The sequence below is a fragment of the Dasypus novemcinctus genome, chromosome 7 (assembly GCF_030445035.2).
Source record: "Dasypus novemcinctus isolate mDasNov1 chromosome 7, mDasNov1.1.hap2, whole genome shotgun sequence".
NCBI lineage: Eukaryota > Metazoa > Chordata > Mammalia > Cingulata > Dasypodidae > Dasypus > Dasypus novemcinctus.
The window spans coordinates 109,402,956-109,430,284 of record NC_080679.1 but is presented as its reverse complement, the minus strand read 5'-3'; the positions used below and the strand labels follow the sequence as shown (position 1 = coordinate 109,430,284).

The window sequence follows — 27,329 nt, the reverse complement described above, 5'->3', positions numbered from 1 at the left end:
GGAAACCTTCTGATAATTTTTGCTTTAGCTTATTAATTTGCTCATTGCGTCAGCAAATATTAGTTGAATACAGCTATGCACCAGATTTTGGGGTATTTGCTTTTGAGGATACAAAGATAAAAAACAAATTCCCTTTCTTCAGATGTTAATAATCATATAGAAGAGGCAAGGAGGCAATTTATAATTTAATTGATATAATTTGTGCTTTAATGTATAATTTGTTTACTCTATTTTGTTTCACTTAATATATTCTAGATCTCCCCATGGGAATAAATATATTTTTACATTATTATTTTTAATGAATTCATAGAATATTATTGCCTTGCCCTTTACTTTTATCACATTTCTATTTTAGTCACTTACTGTTCTGAAAGAGTAGCATTATTTAATCCTTAATTATAATTTGAATAATTTTTCACACCCAAGGATTTTTTAAATAAAACCATAATGTTGAATACTGACTCTTGAATTTAGGGAAATGTCAAAGGCAGCAAAACACCGGAGCTTCCAACAACCCTTCAGGATTCAGTAGTCTAAGGGCTTATTTGCAATGTACTTGACTGCAGTGACTTGTATAAAAGGCAATGGATACATGTGAATTCCTTATATTCCAGTGTCTCATCTGTTGGAGACAAAATCTAAAGTGCTTCCTCTAATGAACAGACACTCTAGTTCTGTTGTGTCTATTGTCCATCTAGCTGCTGACAGGCCCAGCATTCCATGTGCACAAGGCTTTCTGGAGAAAGTAGAAGTATCACTTGCTGTCAGGAGATCTTTTTTATGTCTCACTTAAAAATTACCCATCTTGGTGGTTCTCAGTAGAGGCAGTTCTACTGGTTCTATGAATTTGGGAAATATTTGTTTTGTTTTTGCTTGATTGGGGGCTCCAGGTATCATTTACTGGGCAGGGACCAGGAGTCTGGATGCCCTGCAATGCACAGGGCGCTTCTGTCCATGGGGTTGTCTAAGGCTTAATTCAAGTTTTAATGTCCTACAAGATAGTCATGAAGGTGAAAAGCCTATTTATAAACTTCTGAGCCTAGAATTTAACTCTATTTTTACAGTTTTTTTGTTTGTTTGTTTTTTAAGGAGGTACCAGGGACTGAATCGGGACTTCAGACATGGGAAGCAGGCACTCAGCCAATTGAGCTACACCCACTCCCCAAAAGTTGTGTTTTTTTTTAACAAATCAATTTTATTGTTATGTATGAATAAAGCATAAATCTTTCCAAAGAGTACAATCAGTAGTATTCAGTGTAATCACATATTTGTGCATTCATTACCCAAATCATTCCAAGAGCACTTTCATTATTCCAATAATAATAAAAATGATAATAATAATGAAACAAAACTCATCACTTCAAGCTCTCGATGCCTTGCCTGCCGTACATAGCTGCTATTCTTTTTCCTTCTCTTTAGTTTATTTGTATTTATATTTTGTAAAGACAGCCACATATGCAATATCACCAATATTCATGTTTTGCTATATTTTATAGTCCAAGTTGCAGTTTTTAGCTTTCCTTCTAGTAATATACAGGATTTTAGATTTTCCCTTTCAACCGCTGTCATACCCATGCAATAGCACTTCCAGTTACAAACACTATGATATGCTTTCACCATTTCTATTAAATTCCAAATATTTGCAAACAATTCTTTACCAGTTCTGTACAGATTAAAAACTCAGCTTTCTTTTCTCTACTCTCCTTCTATTTTCTGGTGACCTATATTCTAGTTATTAACTCCAGGAGTTTATACAACATATTTAGTTCATAATAGCACAATCATATAGTATTTGTCCTTTTGTGTCTGACTCGCTTCACTCAACATAATGTCTTTTAAGTTCATTCATATACTTCATGACTTCATTTCTTCTTACTGCTGAATAATATTCCATTGTGTATATACACCACAATTTGTTTATCCATTCATCAGTTGATGGACACCTTTTTCCAACTTTTGGCAAATGTAAATAATTCTTCTATGAACATGGGTATGCAGATGTCTGTTCATTTCTCTGCTCTCAGTTCTTCTGGGTATATACTAGTAATGGTATTGCCCAGTCACATGGCAAGTCTATATTCAACTTCCTTAGAAACTGCCAAACAGCCCTCCACAGTGATTGTACCATTCTATATTCTCACAAAACAGTGAATAAGTGTTCCTGTTACTCCACATCCTCTCCAACATTCACAGTTTTCTGACTTTTTAATAGCAGCCAGTCTGATACATGTGAACTCATATCTCATTGTAGTTTTGATTCACGTTTCCCTGATCACTAGTGATGTTGAAAATGTTTTCATGTGTTTCTTTGTTATTTGTATCTCTTCTCTGGACAACTGACTTTTCAAGTCTTTTGCCCATTTTTTAATCAGATAGTATGTCATGTTTTTTGTTGAGTTGTATGATCTCTTTGCATATTGTGGATATTAAGCCCTTATCAGATATGTGAATGCCAAATATTTTCTCTCATTGAGTTGGTTGCCTTTTCAACCTTTTGACAAAGTCTTTTGAGGTGCAAACGTTTTTAATTATGAGGAGGTCCCATTTTTCTTTTTTTTTTTTTTGTTGCTTGTGCTTCAAGTGTGAGATTTAAGAAACTAACACCTACCACAAGATCTTGAAGATGTTTTCCTACATTTTCTTTTAGGAGTTTTATAGTTATTGCTTTTATATTTAGTTCCTTGATCCATTTGAGTTAATTTTTGTATAAGGTGTGAGATAGGGGTCTTCTTTCTTTCCTATGGATATGGATATCCAGTTCTTCTAGCACTATTTGTTGAATATACTGCCCCAAAAGTGTTTTAATGTACACTATTTCTTTTTTAGGAATGCGATTTCTAAATAATTTGAGGGATGGCCACTTGATTTTAAGAATTCATCAAGAACTTTGAAAATCACAGCACCATGAGACAGCACTATTTATAACTGATAAGCAATTTTGAAATTCACATCACCTTTAAGCAGCACTATTCAGTCTGAGTTTCTATTACACCATGCTTGAAATCAGTCTTCCTCTGTAACTGTCAAATAATTCTATATATACATGAAAATATCTGACCATTTCCTTGTTTCTTCCTTCCTTATTTTTGAGTCTTTACATACTGAAATACACACTATTTTCCCCTGCCTTTTTTTACATTTTAAAAAATTATATTGAAATATATCAGTAATACATGAACATACATAGTAAGTGTATAGTAAAAGTTGTGAACTTACAAAACAAACATTCATAACATCATTTAAGAGTCCCAAATATCAACCCACCACCAGCATCTTGCCTTGTTGTGAAACATTTGTTGCACAATATGAAAGAATATCATCAAAACCATACTACTTACTATAGTCCATATCTTATATTTGGTGTATTTTTCCCTCAGTCCACCTTTACTGTTCTATAAAACTGTTTTTATTATAAAAGTTGTGAACTTACAAAAATGTCATGTGCATGTATAGAATTCCCATATAGCACTCCTTCACGAACCCACCATACTATTGTGAACCATTTGTTACAAATTATGAGATAATATCATCAGACTTTTCTCACCACCAATTGTCCATAGTGTACATATGGCGCATTTTTTTCCATTCTCTGCCATTATCAGCATAGTACATCTTTGGCAGAGATACATGAATATTACAGTATTGGTGTTAACCACAGTCCATAGGTCACACCAATTGTATTTTTCCCTTGCATTGCCCCATTCCCATCTCCCTGCAGTAGTGATGTACATCTGTCCCAGCCCACAGAAGAACACTCTTGCATATGTACCATCAACCACAATTCCCAACCATCTCTGTGTTCACTGTGAAATACATACTATTTTATTATAAATCATTATATACCTATATATATATCCATTATATTATTCAGATATTAAATTGACATTTGAAAAGTTAACTATAATGGTAGATATAATGCATGCATTTCATTTAGAATAGGAATGGGAGTGTTACTGATTTTTTCCCCTAAAAATTGGGGCATTAATTTCAATACACATAGTCTACATTAGATGTTAGGCTTTGAGACATTTGAAATTAATGTAGCCTTTTTGGACCTCTGTTTCCTAATCTGAGAAATAATGTTGAATTGTTCCACATAATGCTGGTAAGGTTTTTCAGTTCACCGAACTTACAGCGACTACTAATGCTGACCTGATTTTTATATGAATTATTATAATTTTTAAGTCCAAACACTTTAAATTCTTTTAAAATTGGATTGAGCCTCCCTCCCACCCTCCCTCCCTTCCTTCCTTCCTTCCTCCCACCCTTTCTTCCTTGTTTTTGTAATACAGAATGTTTTAGACTTGGCTATGCCATTTAAATTTACTTTGTCAGGAATACTTTTCTGGGAATCCAAACCTACACTATAAGTTCCAAATTCTGGCCCCTGCGGTGTTGTAGCATCATTAAAAGTATATTATCTAAGGAAGTGGATGTGGCTCAAGCAATGGGGCTCCCTTCTACCATATAGGGAGTCTAGGGTTTGATGCCCAGGGCCTCCTGGTGAAGGCAAGCTGGCCACATGGATTGCTGGCCTGTGTGGAGTGCTGGCCTGTGCAGAGCGCTACCCCACATAGGAGTGCTGCCCTGCACAGGAGTGCTTGTCCACATGGAGAGCTGGAGCAACAAGTTGATATAACAAAAAAAGAGACACAGAGGAGAGATAAAAGAGATGCAGCAGATCAGGGAGCTAAGGTGGCACAAGAGAATGATCGCCTCTCTCCCACTCCAGAAGGTCCCTGGATCTGTTCCCAGAGCCGCCTAATGAGAATACAAGCAGACACAGAAGAACACACAGTGAATGGACACGGAGACCAGACAATGGAGGGAGGTGGGAGAAATAAATAAAATACAAATAATTCTTTTTTAAAAAAGTATAGTATCTATACAGAGTAGGTGGCATATAGCTATATAGGTGAGATCGAGGGAGAGAGAGACACAGATTTCTTGGTTAGTTTATGGTATAGAATAATTAATTCTATAAGCAGAAGGAAAATATTTAGTGCCATAAAAAAGACTATCTCACACCCTTCTGAAAGATCACACTTATAATTAGATTAATTTAAAAAAACTTGCTTTCTTATTCTGACTCAAGAGTCAATTAGATCAGAATATGTGTTTATCTAGGAGACAAAGTATCCTGAGTACTTTTCACTCTAAAGGTAAATCTGAGACATTAGTGGGTCTGCCTGGGAACATAATCTGACAACAACATTGGATCAAGTTTCTAAAAGAATGTCAGAGGTAAAAAACATCAGGAATTGCACCTCCTAGGAACACAAACATCTCTTCTGGAGGGGGTTGTGTCACCCAGGTAGCTGATATCTTCCAAGAAATGATTAACACTTACAGTGTAACTGCAGGGAGAAAGGCTATAATCATGCTGTCTTAGCCCCTGTCAACATTAGTTATTGTTTCAGCCATTGGAAAAACAAAAATGACAGGAGAGATACAGAACAGAAATGAAATTGAAACAGAATGAAATTATTGTGTTTTATTTCCTTTTTCCCTAATAACTATAGACCATCCAAGAGTATTCAGTTGTATATCATATCCTTAACAGAGAATGTGATCCTCAAACATATAAATATTTAATAGAATAACAATAAAAATTAAAGTAGCACCACAGAATTAGGAAAACTTGGGCAATTATTATATTTTTATCAATATATATAAGTATTGAAATAGGTGGACTTCCATTTTACCATGACTATACTCTATAACAAAATAAAATTTTAAAGCCTAACTAAGTTTGATAGAAGAAATTAAGATTGTTAAACTTCAGTATTAGCAGATAGCTTAGAGGAGAAACATAGTTTTAAAAACATTTTTTTTCTCATTTCTTTTATGTCATTTGGAAATAATCGGTTTTTCTGATGTATTGATTATTAAAGGGCAATATATTATTCCTGTGATAGAATAAGTGACTTGTAAATAGTATACCAGTCCTATCAAATCTGCACAAACACTTAAGCCCATGGAAAACCATGTAAAAAAATGATTTTCTAATCAGAACAAATTCTGAAGATTCATAAAAGGCATATTAAAGACTTTAAGATTTGATGCACTAAATAAGCCTTTCAGACTTTGTTTAACCATTGTTTAAAAAATGTACTTGAACACAGATAATTCCTATGAACATTCAATAGAAGTAGGGTAGGATTCTTCAAACACGCTTTGGAAGAGCCATGGCTCCAAACAGAGTTTTCGGCTTATGATGCCTGGAGTTACAAGACTCTCTTCAAAACTCAAAATCTGTACACTTAAAAACAGATTGCTTTATTTTCAATAAAGAGAATATTCTCTCAAATATTTCAGATCGTAATGTCCAACTGTTTCCCAATCAATTAAGTCCTTTGAGACATTTTATCTCTCCACTCCTCTACCTACTCTCTTCATTAAAATGAGAAGATATACAGGCATTTATCAGAGATATTGTGGATTCAATTCTAGACCACTGCAATAAAGTGAATAGCATAATAAAGTGAATCACATCAATTTTGGGGTTCCTAGGGCATATAAGAGTTATGTTTTCAATATACTATAGTCTAGCAAGCGCACAATAGTATCATGTATTTAAAAAACATGGTACATGCCTTAATTTTAAAATATTTCATTGATGAAAATAATGCTAACCATAACCTGAGCCTTCAGCAAGTTTTAATCTTTTCACTGGTGGAGGGTCTTACCTTGATGTTGATGGCTGCTGACTTACCAGGGTGGTAGTTGCTGAAGGGTGGGGTTTTTGTGGCAATTTCTTAAAATAGAGTAACAATGATGTTTACCATATTGACTGACTACTTCCTTCCACAAAAGAGTTTTCTGTAGCATGTGATGCTATTTGAAAGTATTTTACCAAGAGCAAACTTTGAACTTCTTTCAAAATTGGAGTCAATCCTGTCAAACCTTGCCTCTGCTTTATCAATTAAGTTTATGTGACATTCTAAATGTTTGTTTTCATTTCAACAATGTTCACAGCATCTTCATCAGGAGATTTCATGTCAAGAAACCACTTTTTTTTTTTTTGTTCATCCATAAGATGCAAATTCTCATCCATTAAAGTTTTATCATGAGATTGCAGTAATTCAGTTACATCTTCAGAGTCCACTTCTAATTCTAGATCTCTTGGTATTTCCACCACATCTACAATTACTTCCTCCACTGGAACCCCTCAGTGTCACTGATGAGGGTTGGAATCAACTTTGTCCAAACTCCTGTTAATGCTGATATTTTGATTTCCTTCCATGAATCACAAATGTTCTTAATGACATCTAGAATGGTGAATAATTTTCAGAAGACTCTCACTTGACTGTGCAGATCTATCAGAGGAATCATCTTCTATGTCAGCTATAGCCTTACAGAATGTATTTCCTAAGTAATAAGACTTGACTGTCAAAATTGCTCCTTGATCCATGGGCTGCAGAATGGATGTTGTGTTAGCAGGCATACAAACAACATTAATCTCATTGTACATCTCCACTGAAGCTCTTGGGTGACCAGATGCATTGCCAATGAGAGTTATATTTTGAAAGAAGTCTTTTTTTTTCTGAACAGTCATTCTCAACAGTGGGCTTAAAATATTCAGGAAACCATGTTGTAAACTGATGTGCTGTCATCCACGCTTTCTTGTACCATTTATAGAGCACAGAGTAAATTTAGCATTATCCTTAAGGGACTTAGGATTTCCAGAAAGGTAAATAAGCATTGGCTACAATTTAAAGTCACCAGCTTCATTAGCCCCTAATAAGAGAGTCAAACTGTCCTTTGAAGCTTTGAAGCCAAGTACTGACTTCTCTCTAGCTACGAAAATCCTAGATAGCCTCTTCTTCCACATTACAAATTTGTTGTTTGGTGTAACTACCTTCGCCAATTAGCTAAACCTTCTGGATAATCCTGCTGCAGCTTCTGTATCAGTACTCGCTGCTTCACCTTGCATTTTTATGATATGAATATGGCTTATTTCCTTAAACCTCATCAGCCAAACTCTGCTAGCTTCAGATTTTTCTCTGCAACTTCCTCACTTCTCTCAGCCTTCATAGAATTAAAGAGAATTAGGATTGCTCTAGGTTAGGTTTTGACTTTAGGGACTATTGTGGCTGGTTTTATTTTCTATCCAGTTGACTAAGACTTTTTTCATATCATTAGTAAGGCCATTTTGCTTTCTTATTATTTGCCTGTTGTCTGGAGTAGCATTTTTAATTTTCTTCAAGAACTTTTCCTTTGCACTCACCACTGGCTGACTGTTGGGTGCAAGAGACTTAATTTTTGTCCTATCTTATCTTTCAACACACCTTCCTCACTAAGCTAAATCAGTTCTACCTTTTGACTTTAAGTGAGAGATGTGTGATCTTTCCTTTCACTTGAACTCTCAGAGGCCACTGTAGGGTTATTAATTGGCCTAATTTCAATATTGTTGTGTCTTAGGGAATAGGGAGGCCCAAGGAGAGGGAAAGAAATGGGGATAATCCAGTCAGTGGAGCAGACAAAACAAATACAATATTTATCGATTAAGTTCACCATCTTACATGGATGTGGTTCGGGGTGTTCCAAAATACTTATAATAATACCATCAAAGATCACTGATTACAGATCACCATAACAGATATAATAACAATGAAAATTTTGTAATGTTGTGGGAATTACCAAAATGGGACACAGAGAAACAAAGTGAGCAGATACTTTTGGAAAAATGTCACCAATGAACTTCCATTATGCATTGCTGCCACAAACGTTCAATTGTAAAATACATAATAGGTGCAAAGTTCAGTAAAGTGAATCACAAGAAAATGAGGTACACCTATAGTCCAAAAGTTGAAAGTACAGTCTCTGGATCAAGACCACCAGGGATAAAACCCTGCTTATGCCACATATGTGGCTAAGTGCATACATACATACACCTGATAAACATACATATTTTACTAAGTTGAATTAAGCAAGGTTTAATGACATAAGTTCTGGGTTGGCAAACTACCCCTAGCAGTTGTCTGTTTTGGTAAATAAAGTTTTATTAGCATACTCCAACACCCAATTGTTTACACATTCTCTGTGGCTATTTTAGCACTATTAGGGCAGAGTTCAGCATGTGCAACTGAGACTGTGTATTATATGAAGTTTCACAGACATGCTGTCTGGCCTTTGAAGAAAAAGTTTGCCTCACATAAGAGACCCTTCTCAATAGAGTTGGGGAGTGAGGAGCCTTGGGATCATTTTGCTGCTCATACATGCTTTGAGGGTGTTGGTGGGGTGAGAATTTCTACAGTAGTTTAACCACTCAGACCTAACTCTCACCAGCCTGTGCTGTACCAGTCACCAGGTCAAGGGAAAGATAATGAAATTTTACCATCCCACAGGCCCTAAATACCTGCTCTTATGTTTTTCCAGAGATAGCATAAGACCTTTACCACTAACAATCCATTTGTAACCAGAGAAGAGGGACCCAGGGGAGTGATTAGGATGGGTTTGATGAAATAGAGGAAGGTTTCATTCTTCTCTAATGTTCTTTTTTTGCCCCTGGACAACTAACCAATATCATTTTGCATCAAAATATTATAACTAACTAACAATGAAGCATATGCAAAGCATTCTAACAATTCAAGTACAATTAACAGCTAGGAGAAAATTGGTTTATTGTCTTTCCAGATTAAAGTTTTTAAGAGATGGGATGTCTCTATGGTAGCAAATACTCTTGAAGAAACTTTTCAATTGATTATCCACAGATATATTTTTCACTGAATAGGTTAGTTATTCAATCGGACTAGTTCACACACTTAACTGTTTTGAAATCACATAATATGTACAATTTAAGAAAGTATAAAGCACATATTTTTCAAATGTGTCATTGTATGTATCTATAATCAAAAATTTCTCAGTTAACTTACATGTCTCTGGGATCCATCATATTCACACCTCTCAATTTTCCCTAGGCTTCCATCTGAGAAATACAGCTTCTCTGTGCGGTGGTCAATGGTGAGTCCATTGGGAGTGAGTATGTCTGTACTGACCACCACATGAGCATTTTTCCCGGTAAGTGTAGATCTCATGATACTTGGATGTTGCTCATTCCAGTTGGTCCAAAACATTAAACTAATTAAAATAAATTTATAATAATAAATTAAAATGGAGTTTTATACATAGTGAAAATATAAGTAAAAATATGGCAAGAGCAAATTATTTAATAGAAACACAATTATGTGTTTTATTTTTATAAAATCTTTAACAAAGTCAAGGTACTAAGGGTAAATGTGCATATTATATTTACTTCATATTTTTCCCAGAAATTTTTAATGTTTTTCTTTTACATTTCTTTTCTTTTTCTACTTTTTATTTTTATTTTTAAAAGATACTTATACAAATGTTGCATAAAAAATAAAAGGGATTCACATATGCCCTACTTCTCACACCTCTCACATTTCCCACTTTAGTAATATCCTTCATTAGTGAGGTACATTCACTGCAATTGACGGATACATTTTGGAGCATTGCCATTAAGCGTGGATTAAAGTTTATACTGTAGTTTACACCCTCTCCCACCCAATTCTATAAGTTATGGCACTTGGAAACTATTTCTGAAAAATCATTTTGTGCTTTCTCCTAAATAATAATTTAACTAAATCAACTTAGTGTGATGTATAATGAGGATTTATTTTAATCAGGGATAAAACAATTCTTTTAAATTCCCTGAAAATATACTCTAACTTAATAATATCATTATTTAGTAAATATAGTATGATCATTTTTGACATCATTTTTGTCCTAGTTTTATTTCCCTTCTTCATTGATGAAATTCAAAATCTTTTCCTTCTTTCAGGTTAGCTTTTAGATTTTGCTTTCTCTATGCTATATGTTTTACAGCAACAAAATTACCAAACTATTATTTTTTTCTTTAATTTCCTCTTTCTCTTATCTCTGTTAGCGTGACTTTTCATATTACAGTATTGTTTCTAGAATTCCAGATATTACTCCCAAATCCTTAAAGTCAATATCTGGTACTTGTAGCTTTTACAGAATGTTTTCAATCAGCATTGCTAAACTAAACTTTGAGAAAACCTTAGGAATCTATGGAAGTGTTTAAGGATCACTGGAAAAGAGAAGAAACTATGGAGTCCCGTTTCTAATTCACTAGCTCCTCATTTATCTATAGGACTGGCCTTGACAGTTTGTTTGAAGATAGATTATTGCTATTTAGGAAAGGAAGGAAGGAAGAAGGAAGGGAAAGGAGGTTGGGAGAGAGGGAGGATTAAATATATTTTTCTCAAAATACATTGAGAGCGTTCCTATTTCTCCACATCCTCTCCAGAACTTGTAGTTTTCCGTTTTTTTTTTTTTAATAATGGCTATTAAATGTACAATAATAATACATGGTATCAATAATAGGGAGTTGTATAGAAAAACAATACTAAATGTAAGCTATAGACCATAGCTAGTAGTGATACTGTGATCATGTTCTTTCATAATCTGTAACAAATGTTCCACAACAATGTTGCTGGTGGGGGGTGACATATGGGAATTCTGCAAATTACACATGATTGTTTTGTAAGCCTACAACTTCTCCTATAAAAAAATATAAAAATAAATTGAAAAAGAAAACATTCAAAATAATATGTTATATTTACAGTTAGAGTGCAGATAAAATCCTAACTATAATCACTTAAAGGCAATGTAGCTTTATAGCTGGCAAAATCATTCAATGTATTGTATATGAATGTTATGTAAAACTTATTACTAGATCACATTCAGATTCACAACAAAAATTTTTCTATTTGTTCATTAAAAAAACATCCATTGAGAAATCCTGGGCCATCTATGCTTTTTGTTAAAACATTTCCAAACATTTTCATTTATTCTATAGAACGGTAAAGTGTTTTAAGTGAGCAAATGTCAAAAGTATTCCATCCTATGAATTAATAAATTTGGGGGAAAAAAAAGATTCCATTTTCTTAAATTATGCAGTAGTTTTATTCACATATAGTGAATTTCAAACTGAAAAATTTAGTCAATTAAAATATTTGTACAAGTTATGCAAATAATGTGTCTTAGACTTTTGGCTTTAGAATTACAGGGTTTTAAAAGTATTAGTGTTCCTCTAATTTAACTCCTCCTTTCACTGATAAGAAAACAGAAGCCCAGAGAGGTTGATTAATTCAAATTTATACAGCTAGCTAGTAACAGAGCGAAGTTATGAATTCAAGTAATATAATTTTCATCCTAGAAGTTACGATTTTATTTAAACATTTTTGTTTACTAGTTAACATACAATAGTGATTTGAAGATGTCATCAATATGTATAATGATAAAAATGTCATTTGTATAATTTACATTTTAATTATATATAAAGTTCCAGTTAAAATATGTTGGTGTGTCTAATTCTAATTTACAGCTCACCACAAGTATGAACAAAGCATAAATTTTAGCTTACATAATTTTAGACTAAATATTATAGGATAAAGCACTTATCATTAAAATTTATCTTATATCATCAATGATCTGTTTCTTGCAAAAGAGATTTGTAAATTCCTATGAAATATTCTTTTTTATTCTTACTGTATGATATTTTTTATTGTCTCTGATATTCTGATGAATCTTCGGGATAAATGTAGCTGAATCAATAACAAACTATACAGTACGATGGCAGTGGTATGAGCATAACTGGCTCTGCCCCAGGAAGCAGAAGTCTTCCATCCATACAAACACACTAATTAACAGACACAGGGCTGTACAAAAGTCATTACATCTTTTACCTTTCAGAGTCTCATTTATAAGATAAAGGTATTTAATTAGATGAATTAAGTCTAATCTCACTCCTACCTCTATAAAAGTGTCCAAATTTATAATTTTTTTCACATTGAGTCATTCGCATGGACCTTTAGTCTGACAAGTGGTCAGAGTTAAGGTCAGACTTTATCAGTCATTGCTTTTTATTCTTTATATTTTTCTTAACACACCTAAAAAGGAGCTTTTCTATATTTCCTGAATGAAAGTAAGATTGTTCTGATTTTTGTTTGTTTAAAAACACAAGGGATGTTCTGGTAGTTCACACACATCTTTACCATATTGCATAAGAATGAAACTCCATAAAAATATGTATTGGTGTCTATCTAATTTGAACTCTTGTCCAAATAACTGCTCAACTTATGAGAACCTAAAATAACATGAGTTTTTTCTTTGCTTTTTTGTTTTGTTTTTTTTTATTCACTTAGTACTATAGCCTGAGCATTTCCTCCTCTCATGACTTCTTCATGTGTTATTTTAAATACCTGCAAAATATGTCATCAAACTCATGTAGACTACTTAGAATGTCTGCAAGCATCTAATGTTGGAAATAGTTCTGTACATAAAGTTACTTTTGTTGTTGTTTGTTTATTTTCTCAGTATATTACTTGGACAGATTCCAGATATAAATTATTTGGTTAGAGATTAAAAGCATCCTTCAAGTTTCAATATATGCTAATAATATTTTCAAATTTAAAATTATTCATTTATGTATTAATATCTTCTTCATAATTCTTTTCCAGTATAGCTTTGTCTTTTTATTTTCTCTTTCATCATTTAAATTTTCTTTTTCTGGATTTCTCATGGAAATGAAACCTGGCATTTAGAGTCCAGATTTTAAATATTCAAATTTACACTGCTCCCATTAAAAAAAAAAATAGTTTTATAAACTATGAAAAAAGAACTTCAAAGGAAATCTTTTTATTTTGAAGTTAATTGATTTAAAAATTAACATAGTCTTTGGTCATCTTATAACACAGAAATAAAATGGAAGTGCTTCTTACTTCTGACATTCATCCAAAGCCAGCACATGGGGGTGGTCATCCTCCGACATTGTGATGACTGCTTCCCTGTCAAACGCTCCAGGCCGAGTCTGGTCCACCGTGTGTCTGGTGATGGATGAGGTAGTGGAGCTGGTCCAATACAGTGTATCCCAGGCTCGGTGATAGGCAAGACCTTCGACAGATCCCACATCTTGGGGTGGCAGACAGAGAACAAATTCATGTTTTTATTTACAAAGAGCACAGCTTCTGGACAGAAAAGGCATTAAAATTATACTCCTATAACTATTTGTTATTTTATCATTCATTTTTCCACAAATCTTCCAAACATTTTTATAATAAAGTGAAGCCTACAATAAATACCATTAATAGCTGATTATGCACAGCAAAACTTAGCTGTGAACTGTTACATATGTCATGGGAATAGTTTTTGTAAAAAAGATGTCATTAATAAGGCTGAATCTTGTCATCCAAAACCTCAAGTAAATAATTGCTTTTTATTTAGGAAAATAGTGGCTTTCTTTTTTCTGTATCTTAATCATTAATTTTCAAAAAGTATCCAGTATGCAACAATTTTGGGATGCTTGTGAAAATTGTATGTCAAAGATATCATTTAGGTACATCACAATGAGCTAAGCACTTGATACTGTATCTGGAGATTTAAAGGAAAAGCAAACACATTAAGAACTACAACAGTAATTATCAAAAACCAAAATCCGAGACCATACTTGCATGTATCAAAAGAGGTAGATATACTTTAATAGGATAATGCTGTAAGTTCTTTGATTCTATTCAAATAATGTGACATAAAAACAAAACAAAGAATGAATTAATTGCCAGCTAAGACATGCTTCAAACGTTGTTAGGAAAAAGATAAATGGTGGTACACCGATTCTAATACTTAAAAGTGATAATGAGAAAAACAGGAGTAATCATTTCATAAAGTTGTGCTTCCATTCACCAGGATAATATAGAGCTTTTTTCTTTCTTTCTGTATTTACCATACAAGTGCTTTGAATATATTTTTAAGTATAATCAAAATATTATAATTTTCCTTCATGTTATCTGTTTTCTTCAGGGTTATCATACTTAGCCTGTTTAATTTAAGAACTGATGTATATACCTGCGTAGTCATATTAAGAATTGAGTATAATAATAACAATGGGTAGAATCTTTGTATTGTATTTGTATCAGGGAATTTCTAAAGTAAATTATTTAGCGACTCAAAAGAGGTAGATTAATGGGGTTGTTTTTAGGTTTAATACAGATAAATATTTAGTTTGGAAGTCAATAGGATTTAGTGGGTGCAAAACAGTAATTAAAGCCTTTTGAACCCAAATTTTTGCATGCGATTAAATTTTTATCATTTGTGAGTTTTCTACATAATGCAAAAAAACCCCACTAATAATAAAAGTAATAACTATCATTTATTGGGTTCTTTCTCCTGGAAAAAGTGTTAACTATTTGCATACTTCATATTTTATTTTGTGTATATATACATAAATACAAATGGAAATCAATGGTCCCAGGACTGGGAGTGTTAGAGTAATATTTTCAACCTAGGTCCATCAATTTCCAAAGGCCTATTTTTAATAGCACCACTGTTCAGAGACACATTTGTAGCACCCATCACTTATTCTGAATCTACACCAAACTGGATCTAAACAAGTGATTCATTAGTCTCAACTCTTCTGATTTCGGATGAATTGCATAACCTGTCATTTACCATGAGTAGCCTCCTCTCATGGAGTTATTTGTCAACGAAGTTATTTGTAAGGATTTACTGGAGGTGATCAGGAAAGAAATCTAGGCCAGTGGTTAACGGAAGAAAACTATAAAATTCAATCATAGTAAAATTAAGTTATTTTTAGCATGACTCCTGGTGCTCTTATTTAAGGCATGGGGGTGTTCGTTTGATAATCTTGGCAAAGTTTTATCAGTTATCAGTTGGTAAATCATCCATTTCATTGCATATTTTTTGTACCTTCAAGTCATTTTAGAAATGAAGTCAATTCTATTAGTAGTATATCCAGCATTGTATCCCCTTCATCATTCACAAATAGAATGAGTAATGGCATAGTTCTGAATAAATTCAAGAAAATCAGAACCATTAATCCATCTGCACTATGCATTTTCTCCTTCCAGTGATTTTGACAGATCTTTCTTCTGGCCACTTTTCCCTGCCAAATCAGCAAGAACCACTTAGTTCCACCATTGAGATGAAGCAGATGCTTGTTTCTTATGGTTGATATAGTTCCAGGGTTACTAGAATACATAATGCATCTCTCTGCCCAGGTACAGTCTCTTTTATTTTATTTTTGTAATAGATGACAGCCAGACTGTACATTTACCCATAATCTGGTGTTACCTTTTAAACTATTTCAGTAATACATTTAATTTATTTTTGTTTTAATTCTCAAAAAGATATTTAATTCCTATCAAAATTTTACTAGCATTAGCAAAATACCTAATTAAATTACACAGTAAACTAAAAAATCATTAAAATATCTTAGTTGAGATAGCATAAGACAATTATGTCCATTTTTGATGATTTAACAAGCACGTGGAGACATTTGGTGTGTGTGTGCGTGTTTGTGTTTGAATATTGAGGTTCCTGAATCAGTTGAACGGTTAGAATAAGAACTGTAATTTATTGGTACTAGCAGTAAATAAGAGCAAAATACTTATCTATCCAGTCAAGCAAGCCTGAAATAGTGAGTAGGTAATGAATACTGAGTTAAGCATCCTCAAAACTTGAAGGTGTCGACTAGGAATAATTAAGAAAATAGCCATAACAATGTTATAGCTGTAGCTCCTTATTTCTATTCCAGCCAAAGAAAAGAATTATATTGTAAGCCTGATGCATAGCCAGTAAAAATACCACCGAACCACTCCAATCACATGCTAAAAATAGAAAAAAAAAGGAAAAAGATTGCATTTTATTTTTCTTCTCTGAGCAGGGAATAGGGTTTAGTTAAGTTTAGGTGAGGCTCTGATATTTGCAGAAGTAAGGAGAGGTGGCCAACTCATCAAGAAAATGCAAGGCAGGCCAATAACTCAGAATCATGGATAACTTCATTTCTTGGGTCCTAGTTTCTATAGCAACCAGTGGGCTGACTGATCCTAATAACTTGGCAGAGTGACACCCAAACACAGCTGCTGGAAGGCTTCACTTCATAGAGAACACACCTTCATCTTGTCACTGAAGAAGAGACAACTGGTCCTCCCTGTCTGTCTAATGTTCTAAAGGGAGCATAAATGCATACCAAATGGGTGAAAAGCATAGAAGGATGTTCTTGGTAGAAAGCAACATGTACAAAACACAAAAATTTGAAACAGAGTGATGTTAACAAAGTACAAATCTGTCTGCAATTGATCTGGCTGGAATAATAGACACAGATAAAGCCAGATGCAAAGTTAGGAAAGAAATTTCTCCCCAGAACATGCTGCAACTATAAAGTGTCATAATGACATCCTCTTTGAGTACTGCATTATTTCTCATGGTTGTTTTCTAAAACTATGGACATGAGAAAGTTTGCGATTTAAAAATATATCAGTAGTATGAAACATCCCAATCCTTTGTTTGGCACATCTAAGGCACTTTGACACAGAGAAACAGCCTTGGTTTTCAACCCAGTTACAGATGATAAATTAAGAGGTTTCTTGACATAAAATTACATGCCAATCTTAACTTTGTTGTTTCCAAGGAAACAGGTTCCTGGGTATATTTCACGTTCCTGAAGTCCTGATATTGAACTTTTTGTACAAAGCTGTCCTTTGTTTTAAGCCTAAAAAGAAAAACACTCCCCTTACCTAAAAATCCTATAATAATTGTAATATTCCTTCCCTTTTCCTTCCTTCCTCCCTCCTTCCCTCCTTGCCTCCCTCCCTCTTTTTTCTCCCTCCCCCCCCCCTCTATTTCTTTTTTCTTTTTTCTTTTTGGAGAGATACACCATGGCACTCATACATGCTCTTTCATGGCAATAAGCCAATAGCCATCCTCAGAGTCTGGAACTACAGGTTTTATGACAAAATCCAGTATTCTTTGATCACGTAAAATACACAGTAATTCTAGGGATAGAAGATAACTTCCTCAACCTGATAAAGAAACCCACCTAACATCATGCTTAATAGTGAAAAATTGGATACTCTCCACTAAGATCAAGAAAAAGACATGGATATTTGCAGTTGTCACTTCTATACAACACTGTATTTGAAATAATGTCAGGACAATTAAGCAGGAATATAAATGCCACATGGTTTGGAAAAGAATAAGTAAAAAATTTCTATTTGCAGATAATATGTTTTGTATATTGAAAATCTGAAGTAGATCACTAGAACTCTAATAGAACTAATACATGAATATAGTCAGGATGCAGAATATAAGATTAATTATATTTATATGTACTAGAAAAGAAAAATCCAAAACATGAAATTAAGAAAGCAATTCTATTTATAAAGCATTAAAAAATAAAATCTTAGAAATAAATAAAACCAAGGATGTTCAAATTTTACTATAAAATTATAAAATTGTTGAAGAAATTAAAGACAAATTATGCTTATAAATTGGAAGACACAATATTATTAAGATGTTAATATTTCCAAATTTATATGCAAAATCAATGCAATCCATATTGAAACACCAAATTTTTTTTTCCAGAAATTGGCAAGCTGTTCTTGAAATGTATATGTAAATGCAAGGGACCCAGAATAGCCAAAACAATTTTGCAAAAGAAGAAAAAAGTTGGAGGACTTACATTTCCAAATTTCAAGACTAAATACAAATCTCTACTAACCAAGAAAGTGTGGTACTGGCGTAAAGATAGACATATGTAACAGTGGACCACAATGGGTAATCCAGAAATAAACCTTACACTTAGGATCAATTTATTTCAGATGAGGGTAAGAGGAAAATTCAGTGGAGAAAGGATATATATTTTTAACAAATGATGCTGCAACAACTGTATATTCACATACAAAAGAATGACCATTACCTCAAACTGCACACACATACCCGACATAAAATGCATTGTAGACCTAAATGTAGGAGCTAAAACTGTAAAACTCTTAGAATAAAACAAGGAAGTAAATATGAAGTTAGGAAGAGGTGACACACAATAATAAGCAACAACAACAAAAAACAGAACACTTTTCCTTCATCAAAATTATAATTTTGTCCTTCAAAAGATACCATCAAGAAATAAAAAACCAACCCACAGAATGGTAGGAAACTTTTGAGAAAAGCACTTATCTAATAATGAACTTCTATCTAGAATATATACAGAATTATTATAACTCAACAATAAGGAAACAATCTAGATAAAAAGTGAGCAAAAGATGTGAATAGACATTTCTCTAAAGTAAAGAAGTTACACAAATGATTGATAAGCACCTGAAAAATGCTCATTAGTGCTCATTAGCATCATTTGTCATTAGTGAAATACCAATCAAAATCATACTTTATACCTGCTAGAATGGCTATAATCCAAAAGACAATAACAAGTGTGAGGCTGTGAAGAATTTGGAGTGCTCATACATTGCTGGTCTGGATGTTAAAATTCACAGCCACTTTGTAAAGCAGTAGGGTACTTTCCAAAATGTTAAATATATAATTATCATATAGTCTGCCACTTCCATTCCTTGATATATACCCAAGAGAAATGAAAACACATATCCACACAAAAATGTGTACTTGAAAATTCTCATAGGAGCTTTATTTATAATAGTCAAAAGTGGAAACAACCCAAATGTCTATCAAATGATGAATGGATAAACAAAATGTGGTGCAATCCATACAATAGAATATTATTTGGCAATAAAATGACTGAAATACTGATATATTCTGAAACATGGATGAATCATGAACACATTATTCTAAGTGGAAGAAGCCAGTTAATAAAAGACAATTTATTGTATGATTCCATTTGTAAGAAATACACAGAATAGGCAGATCTCTAGGGACAGATTGCCTGTGGTCAGAAGTTTGGGGAAAATGGGGACTATTAATAGGTATGGGGTTCTCATGTGAGTGATTAAAAATGTTCTACCATCAGACTTCTGGTCAACCAGGATGGTAGCATTGGATGTTTAAGGGTTCTATGAGCCATCTTTCCCAGTTCTCTAAAAACACTTAGAGGGTTGCAGTAACAGGATAAGCACCAAATCAAGAAAATGCAGCTTAAAACCAGTAGGTTTTGGTGCACTTAGCCACCTCTCTCAAAGCCCCTCCTTAAAATGGGGTGGAGCCAGTCTGCTCTCTCATTGTGGGAACTTGGCCCTGTTCTGGAATGGGCGGAGTAATACCTATGCACATTCTAGGGTATATGTATGTTGGTGTTACTCTATCAGATATCACCCTGAAGGACTAAACCAGGACTCTCTCTGGTACACATGCTCAGAATTTTCCCTGCAGACAGAAATTGCTTATATAGAGAGCTAAAGCAGTATAAGGAACAATCAAATTGAAGAGGCCTAGGACAAAGGATTACCAGCTTCAGGACACACAATAGAACATCCAAGAAGGAGAAAATGTCTATTTCAAAGGACATAGAGGGAGAATTCACATTAGTGTAAGAGGGGAAATTCCTAAGGCCAAGAGCACATGCTCAGGACAGGATATAGGCTCTGAAAAGACAGATAAGATCTTGTACTTTTATCTTGAGTTGAAATTCTTGATAGGAGTGATAAACTCTGAAGGAGAGAACAAGCCTACACAGAGCAAATTTGCAAAGAGTGGGAAAGACATTTTTTTGCTTTGGAATGTTTGTTTTTGTTAGTTACTGCCATTCAAAAAAATCATTGTCATATCACTAACTGGACACAAATTTAAGCAACAAACATCTCAGAGATCAAAGCACAGAGTTAACGTATCAAAATATTAACATGTACAGTGTGTAACATAAGATACAGGACAAACAAAGAAACAGGAAATGATGGCCTATCTAATGCAACAAGATAAAACTTCAGAAGCCAACAATACAGAGTTTAGACATACTAAAAAAAGACTTCAAAATATGATCTTTAATAAGCTAAAGGCACTAAAGTATATCAGGAAAATCATAAATGAACAATATGAGAATCTTAATAAAGAGAGGGGAATTATAAAAAGGAAGCAATCAGAAATATTAGCAATAAAGACCAAAATAACTGAGATTTAAAATTCTCTGCAAGGTTATAATAGCTGATTAGAACTGGAAGAAGAAAGAATCAGTAAACACGAAGCTAAAGACAATTGAAATAATTCAGGCTAAAGAGAAGAAATGCATTGAACAATGCATTCTTAAACAAACAATGACAAAAAAGAAGAAATCACAAGGGAAATTAGGAAATATCTTGAGGTGAATAAGAACAAAAGCACAACATAAAACTATGGCATGCATCAAAGGCAGTGCTGAGAGGATCATTTCTAGAATTAAATGCTTACATTAATAAAAGAAAGATCTCAACTAAGAAAGCTACCCTAACACCTGAAGGAACTAGAGAAAGAAAAGTAAATTAAACCCAAATGAAGAGAATAAAAGGAAATAACAAAGATTAGAGTGGAGGTAAGTGGATTAGGGAATTTTAAAAAATAGAGCATATGACTGAAACTGAAAGTTGTTTCTTTGCAATGATCGATAAAATACAAAAGACTTTAGCTAGATTGACAGAAATAAAAAGAGAGCGGAAAAAATAGCTTAAATCACAAATGAAAGTAGGGAAATTCCCACTGACCCCACAAAAATAAATAGGATTATAAGATACTATGAATAATTGTATGACAACAATTTGATAACCTAGAAGAAATGGACAAGCACCTAGAAACACACTAACCACCTATACTGACTCAAGGAAATATTAAAGAACAAAAAAGATTAATAGCAAGTAAAGAACTGGAGAGTAGGTTTTGCAACTCTGCTAAGGCTCAGGGCCCAGCTGGAACATGGACAGCCCAAAGATCCAAGTCTCTTGGATGTACACCTACAAACTCCAGCACCTACTATAGGTTTAAATAGAAGGGACAGAAGAGAGGTATGTGTAGTGAAGTAACAACTGAATCCAACTCACCCATGACAACTAACAAGGAGGTGAGGGTGGATAACCATCACACCAAGCAACCGAAAGAATCTACAACTGCAAGCAGGGGAGTCCTACCCATCAGCTATATGGGATCAAGGTCCCTTCTCAACTAGCACAGGAGTGGGTATCACCATCCCAGAATCCTCAAGATTGGGGAATAAAATATGGACTGGTATTCTATTATAGATTTGTTGTGATTCTAGCAATGGAAGAAATTATATCATTGATGTGAATACAGTGAGTGGCCACTGGAGGTGCTGAAGGCAGGGAGAGGGAAAAAGAGGTGAAACATGGGGGCATTTTCAGGACTTGGAATTGTCCTGAATGACATTGCAACTGACAGATACATGCCATTTTAAATCCTACCATAACCTACAGAATTGAGTGAGAGAGAGTGTAAACTACAATGTAAACTAAAATCCATGCTTAATGGCAATGCTGCAAAATGTGTTCATCAATTGTAATGAATGTACCATACTAATTAAAGAAGTTGTTAATGTGGGGAAGGGTGAGAGGTGTGAGGAGTGGGGCATGTGGGAATCTCTGGTATTTTTTTGTGTAATATTTTGTGTAATATAAATATCCTTTAAAAAAAATAAAAGAACATATATATATATATATATTTAAAAGCAAGAAAGGAGATTGAACTGTAATTCAAAGCCTCCCAACAAAGAAAAGCACAGGACTAGATGTCTTCATCAGGGTATTTTATCAAACCTTTGAAGAAGAATTAATACCAATCCTGCTCAAACTCCTTTTAAAAATGAGAATGAGGGACCAGTTCCTAACTCATTCTATGAGACTAGCATCACTATAATATCAAAGCCAGATAAAGATATCAATAGAAAAGAAAATTACAGGCCAATATTTATCATGAATATAGATGCAAAAATACTAGCAAACCAGTTCCAATAATACATTCTAAGAATTATACACTGTGTTCAATTGAAATTTTCCCCCAGTATGCAAGCATGATTCAACATAGGAAAATCGATTAGTATGATACACTACTTTAACAAGATGAAGGGAAAAAATGCATGATGATTTCAATGGATGCAGAAAAAGCGTTTCACAAAAACCAGCACCCTTTTTTTGATAAAAACCACTCAGAAAACTAGGAGTAGAATGAAATTTCTTCACCTTGACAAATAACATATATAAAAAACCCACCAGCAACATCATATTCAATGTTAAAAGACTGAAAACTTTCCCTCCAAGATTAAGAACAAGACAAGGATGTCCACTGTCACCAATGTTATTCAATATTGTACTTACTGGAAATTCTAGTCATAGTAATTAATCAAGAAAAAGAAATAAAAGACATCCAAATTGGAAAGGAAAAAAATAAAACTCTCCTTATTTTCAGATGACAGGATCCTATATAAAGAAAATCCTGAAAAAAATGCACAACAAAGCTATTAGAGTTAATAAATAAATTCAGCAAATTGGCAGGGTGTCAGATCAACAGGCAAAGCTCAGTGGTATTTCTTTACATCAATAAGGCACAAACTGAAGAGGAAACACAAAAATTTCACTTACAATAGTAACTAAAAAATCTAATACCTAGGTATAAATTTAACTAAGGATATAGAGAACTCACATGCAGAAATCTACAAAACATTGCTGAAAGAAATCAAAGAAGATCTAAATAAATGAAACAACATTCTGTGTCCATGAATGGGAAAACTAAATATTGCCAAGATGTCAGTTGTATCCAGAATGATTTATAGATCCAAAGCAATCTCAATAAAAACTCTAACAGCCTGTTTTGTGGAAATTAGAAGAGCTAAGCAACAAATTTATATAGAAAGCCAAAACCATCCTGAAAAAGAAAAATAAGTTGGAGGACTTATACTTGCCAATTAAAAATCAATTTTTTTTTTTACAAAGCTACTATAATCAAAACAGTGTGGTACTGGCACAAGAACAGACACAAACCAAAGGAATTGCACTGGGAATTCAGAAATAAACCATCACAACTATGGTCAATTGCTTTTTATTTTATTTTATTTTACATATATTTTTTATTTATTTCTCCCCTTCCCCCCTGCCCCAGTTGTCTGTTCTCTGTGTCTATTTGCTGTGAGTTCTTCTTTGTCTGCTTCTGATGTTGTCACTGGTGGTGGAATCTGTATTTCTTTTTGTTGCATCATCTTGAGTCAGCTCTTCATGTGTGCCGCACCGTTCCTGGGCAGGCTGCATTTTCTTTTGCACTGGTGGCTCTCCTTATGGGGCGCACTCCTTGCGTGTGGGGCTCCCCTATGCAGGGACACCCCTGAGTGGCACGCCACTCCTTGCGCACATCAGCACTGCACATGGGCCAGCTCCACTCGGGTCAAGGAGGTCCGGGGTTTGAACCACGGACCTTCCATGTGGTGGATGGACGCCCTAACCAATGGGACAAGTCCGCTTCCTCAATTGCTTTTTGACATGGGTGCCAAGCCCACACAATGAGAAAATAATAGTCTTTTCAAAAAATGATGTGGGAAACTTGGATATCTATATGCAGAAGAAGGAATGTGGACTCCTACCTCATACCATATATATAAAAATTAACTTAAATTGAACAAAGTCTTAAATAAAGGAACTAAAACTTTAAAATCCCTAGAAGAAAACATAGGGAAATATGTAACCGTGAGGCAATGATTTATTAGATTTTTTAAAAATTTTAATTTATTTTATTTTATTAGTTTTAAGGTTTTTAATTTATTTTTAAATTATACATGGGTCACACAAAATGTTACATTAAAATATAGGAGTTTCCCATATGTCCCAATCCCCACACCCCCCACTTTTCTCACATCAACCACTTCTTTCCTTAGTGTGGTACATTCATTGCTTTTGATGAATACATTTTGGAGCAATGCTACTACACAGCATGGATTATAGTTTACATTGCAGTTTACACTCTCTCCTAGTGCATTCAGTGGGTTATGGCAGGATATATTATGGCCTGCATCTGTCCCTGAAATATCATTCAGGACAACTCCAAGCCCCCAAAATGTCCCCATATCACATCTCCTTTTCCCTCTCTCTGCCTTCAGCAACTCCTGTGGACACTGTTTCCACATCAATGATATAATTTCTTCCAATACTAGAGACACAGGATTTCTTAGACTTTATACCTAAAGCACAAATAATAAAAGAAACAATAGATATTGGGGGTTGAATTGTGTCCCCACAGAAGGTATGTTCATGTCCCAGTCCCATGACCTGTGGTGTCAATTTGTAACAGGACTTTTTGAAGATGTTATTTTTAGTTAAGGTCTGACCAACTGAATCAGGATGGGTCTGCATCCTATTGCTGAAGGTCCTTAAGAGAAGACCACAAGGAAAAAGCCAAAAGTCATTGGGAAAGAACCTTAAAGTCAGTAGTACCCAGAATAGAAAAGAAAAGATGCTGCCATGTGCATTGCCATGTGATAGAAATTATTTCCTGGTTGATGTCTGGAATATTTTAATTTCTCTTATCCTTAGAATTGTGAGTCAATAAATTCCTGCTCTAATCCAACACACTGTATGATATTTGTTTTAGCACCTATGAAACTAGAACAGTTTTGGGTACTAGAAAGTGGGGAGCTGCTATTGTAAATACCTAAAAATGTGAAAAATGGCTTTGAATTGGTTAACTGGTAGAGACTAGAAAGATTATGGGGTGTTTGACAGAAAAATCCTAGATTACTTTGAAGAGGCTATTGCTAGACATATGGATGTTAAAATGTTAAAATTACCTCTGATGAGGCCTTAACAGGAATTGACAAATATGTTATTGAGAATTGGAAGAAAGGTGAGCCTTGCTATTAAGTGGCAGAGAACTTGGTGTAATTGTGTTCTGATGATGGATGCAAGGAAGAACTTGCAAGTAATTTAGACACAAAGATTTCCAACCTAAGTATGGAAGATGCAATATAGTTTCTACTTACAGCTGAAAGTAAAATGAGAAAAGAGATACACTGAGAACTCATAAGCTCAAAAAGACCAAAAATTGATGATTTTGAAAATTCTCTTCCTATCCAGTTAGTATGCTCTGATCCTAGGACCAGAAGTGGCTCTATCAGGGACTTCCATGAGCTTCCAGGAAGTAGTTCCACAAAGACAGGGATATAAGGTTTTAACTCAGTAACTCTTTGCTAAAGAGGATGTAAGTCAATACAGACCCAGTCAGCCATTGTAGTGAAAGTCAGGATTGGAAATGTAGCTACTCAAGAAGAGTCCATGGGAAGTTCCTTTTTGTGATGCTTTGAACCCCCTGAAACTGCAAACAAAGACAACAAGGTTTTTCAAAATTTTTATAAACAGAAGCAGTGCCTGAAAGGGATAGAGAAGGAACAAATGGAAGGAAGAATGACTTCAAGGTCAGAACCATGGAATCTGAGATCTGGACCTCTGGCCAAGAAAGTAGATCTATCCTGTGTGTAGAAAGTGTAAGTCATCCCTGTACTTGGAGGGGGCAGTCCATCTGCCCTGGTGCTTAGAAGGGGCAGGCCTTGTGTCTTTTAGAGGGAGAGTGCCTCCTCTCCAAATCTCAGAGATGGTGGGTCCCATGCCCCAATGTTCATGAAGAGGCTGACTTCCTTCTGATACTGAGAGAGGGTGGGATCTATAGTGAACATATAGGAAGAGAATGGTCTCTGTGCAAATACTTCGAAAGTATAGGGCTGCCACTCCAGCATGTCTGAAGGACACAAGATCTGTCCATAGATGATTTTCTGATGTTGAAATCTAATTGAGTTTACCTTGCTTCACTTTGGACTTGTTTAGGATCCCTGTTCTCCTTCTAATATCCTGTTCTAGAATGGGAATGATTATCCTATACCTATTCCACCATTTTATATTGGAATCAAATAATTGCTTCCTAGGTTTCACAGGTCTATCATATAAAGGAATTTTTCCCCAGTACAAGCCATATCCATGACTGATTTTGATAAGACTTTGGACAAAAATGGCTTAAGGCTTTGGGGGTGTTACCATAGAACATAGGAAGAACATGTCTTTTTGAGGTAGAAAGGGTTGACTGTTAGGAATTGAATTATGACCTCATAAAAGGCATGTTCTGGTTCTAACCCCTGGTCCTGTGGAGATGAATCCATTTGTAAATAAAACATTTTGAAGATGTTATTTTTAGTTAAGTTGTGTTCAACTAAATCAATAGATAAATAGGATTTCTTCATAATTATAAACTTTTGTGCATAAAAATAATTTACCAAGAAAGCAAATTGAGAACCCACACAATCGAAGAACATACCTGGAAATGATAAATGTTTAATACCCAGAATACTAAGAATATATGAAGAAATCCTACAACTAAGCAACAAAAATACAAACAACCCAATTAAGAAATGGATAAAGGACTTGACATTTCTATAAATGAGAAATACAATGGCCAATAAGCACATGAAAAGCTGCTCAAAATCATTAGCCATTAGGGAAATGAAAATAAGAACCATAATGAGATATTTCACACTCACTATAACGGTTAAAATGAAAAAAATAATCAAAACA

General features: G+C 34.2%; 1 protein-coding gene across 1 annotated transcript in view; it reads right to left on the bottom strand.

Moving 5' to 3' along the window:
* The window catches only part of LRP1B (LDL receptor related protein 1B), a 2,023,931-nt gene that overhangs the window by 364,535 nt on the left and 1,632,067 nt on the right, over positions 1-27,329 (bottom strand). The window contains exons 42-43 of the mRNA XM_058301027.2: positions 13,773-13,962; positions 9,879-10,083 (exon numbers count right to left, since the gene is read on the bottom strand). Of these exons, the coding sequence (XP_058157010.1) occupies positions 9,879-10,083; positions 13,773-13,962 (395 nt within the window). The remainder of the gene's footprint in view (positions 1-9,878; positions 10,084-13,772; positions 13,963-27,329) is intronic.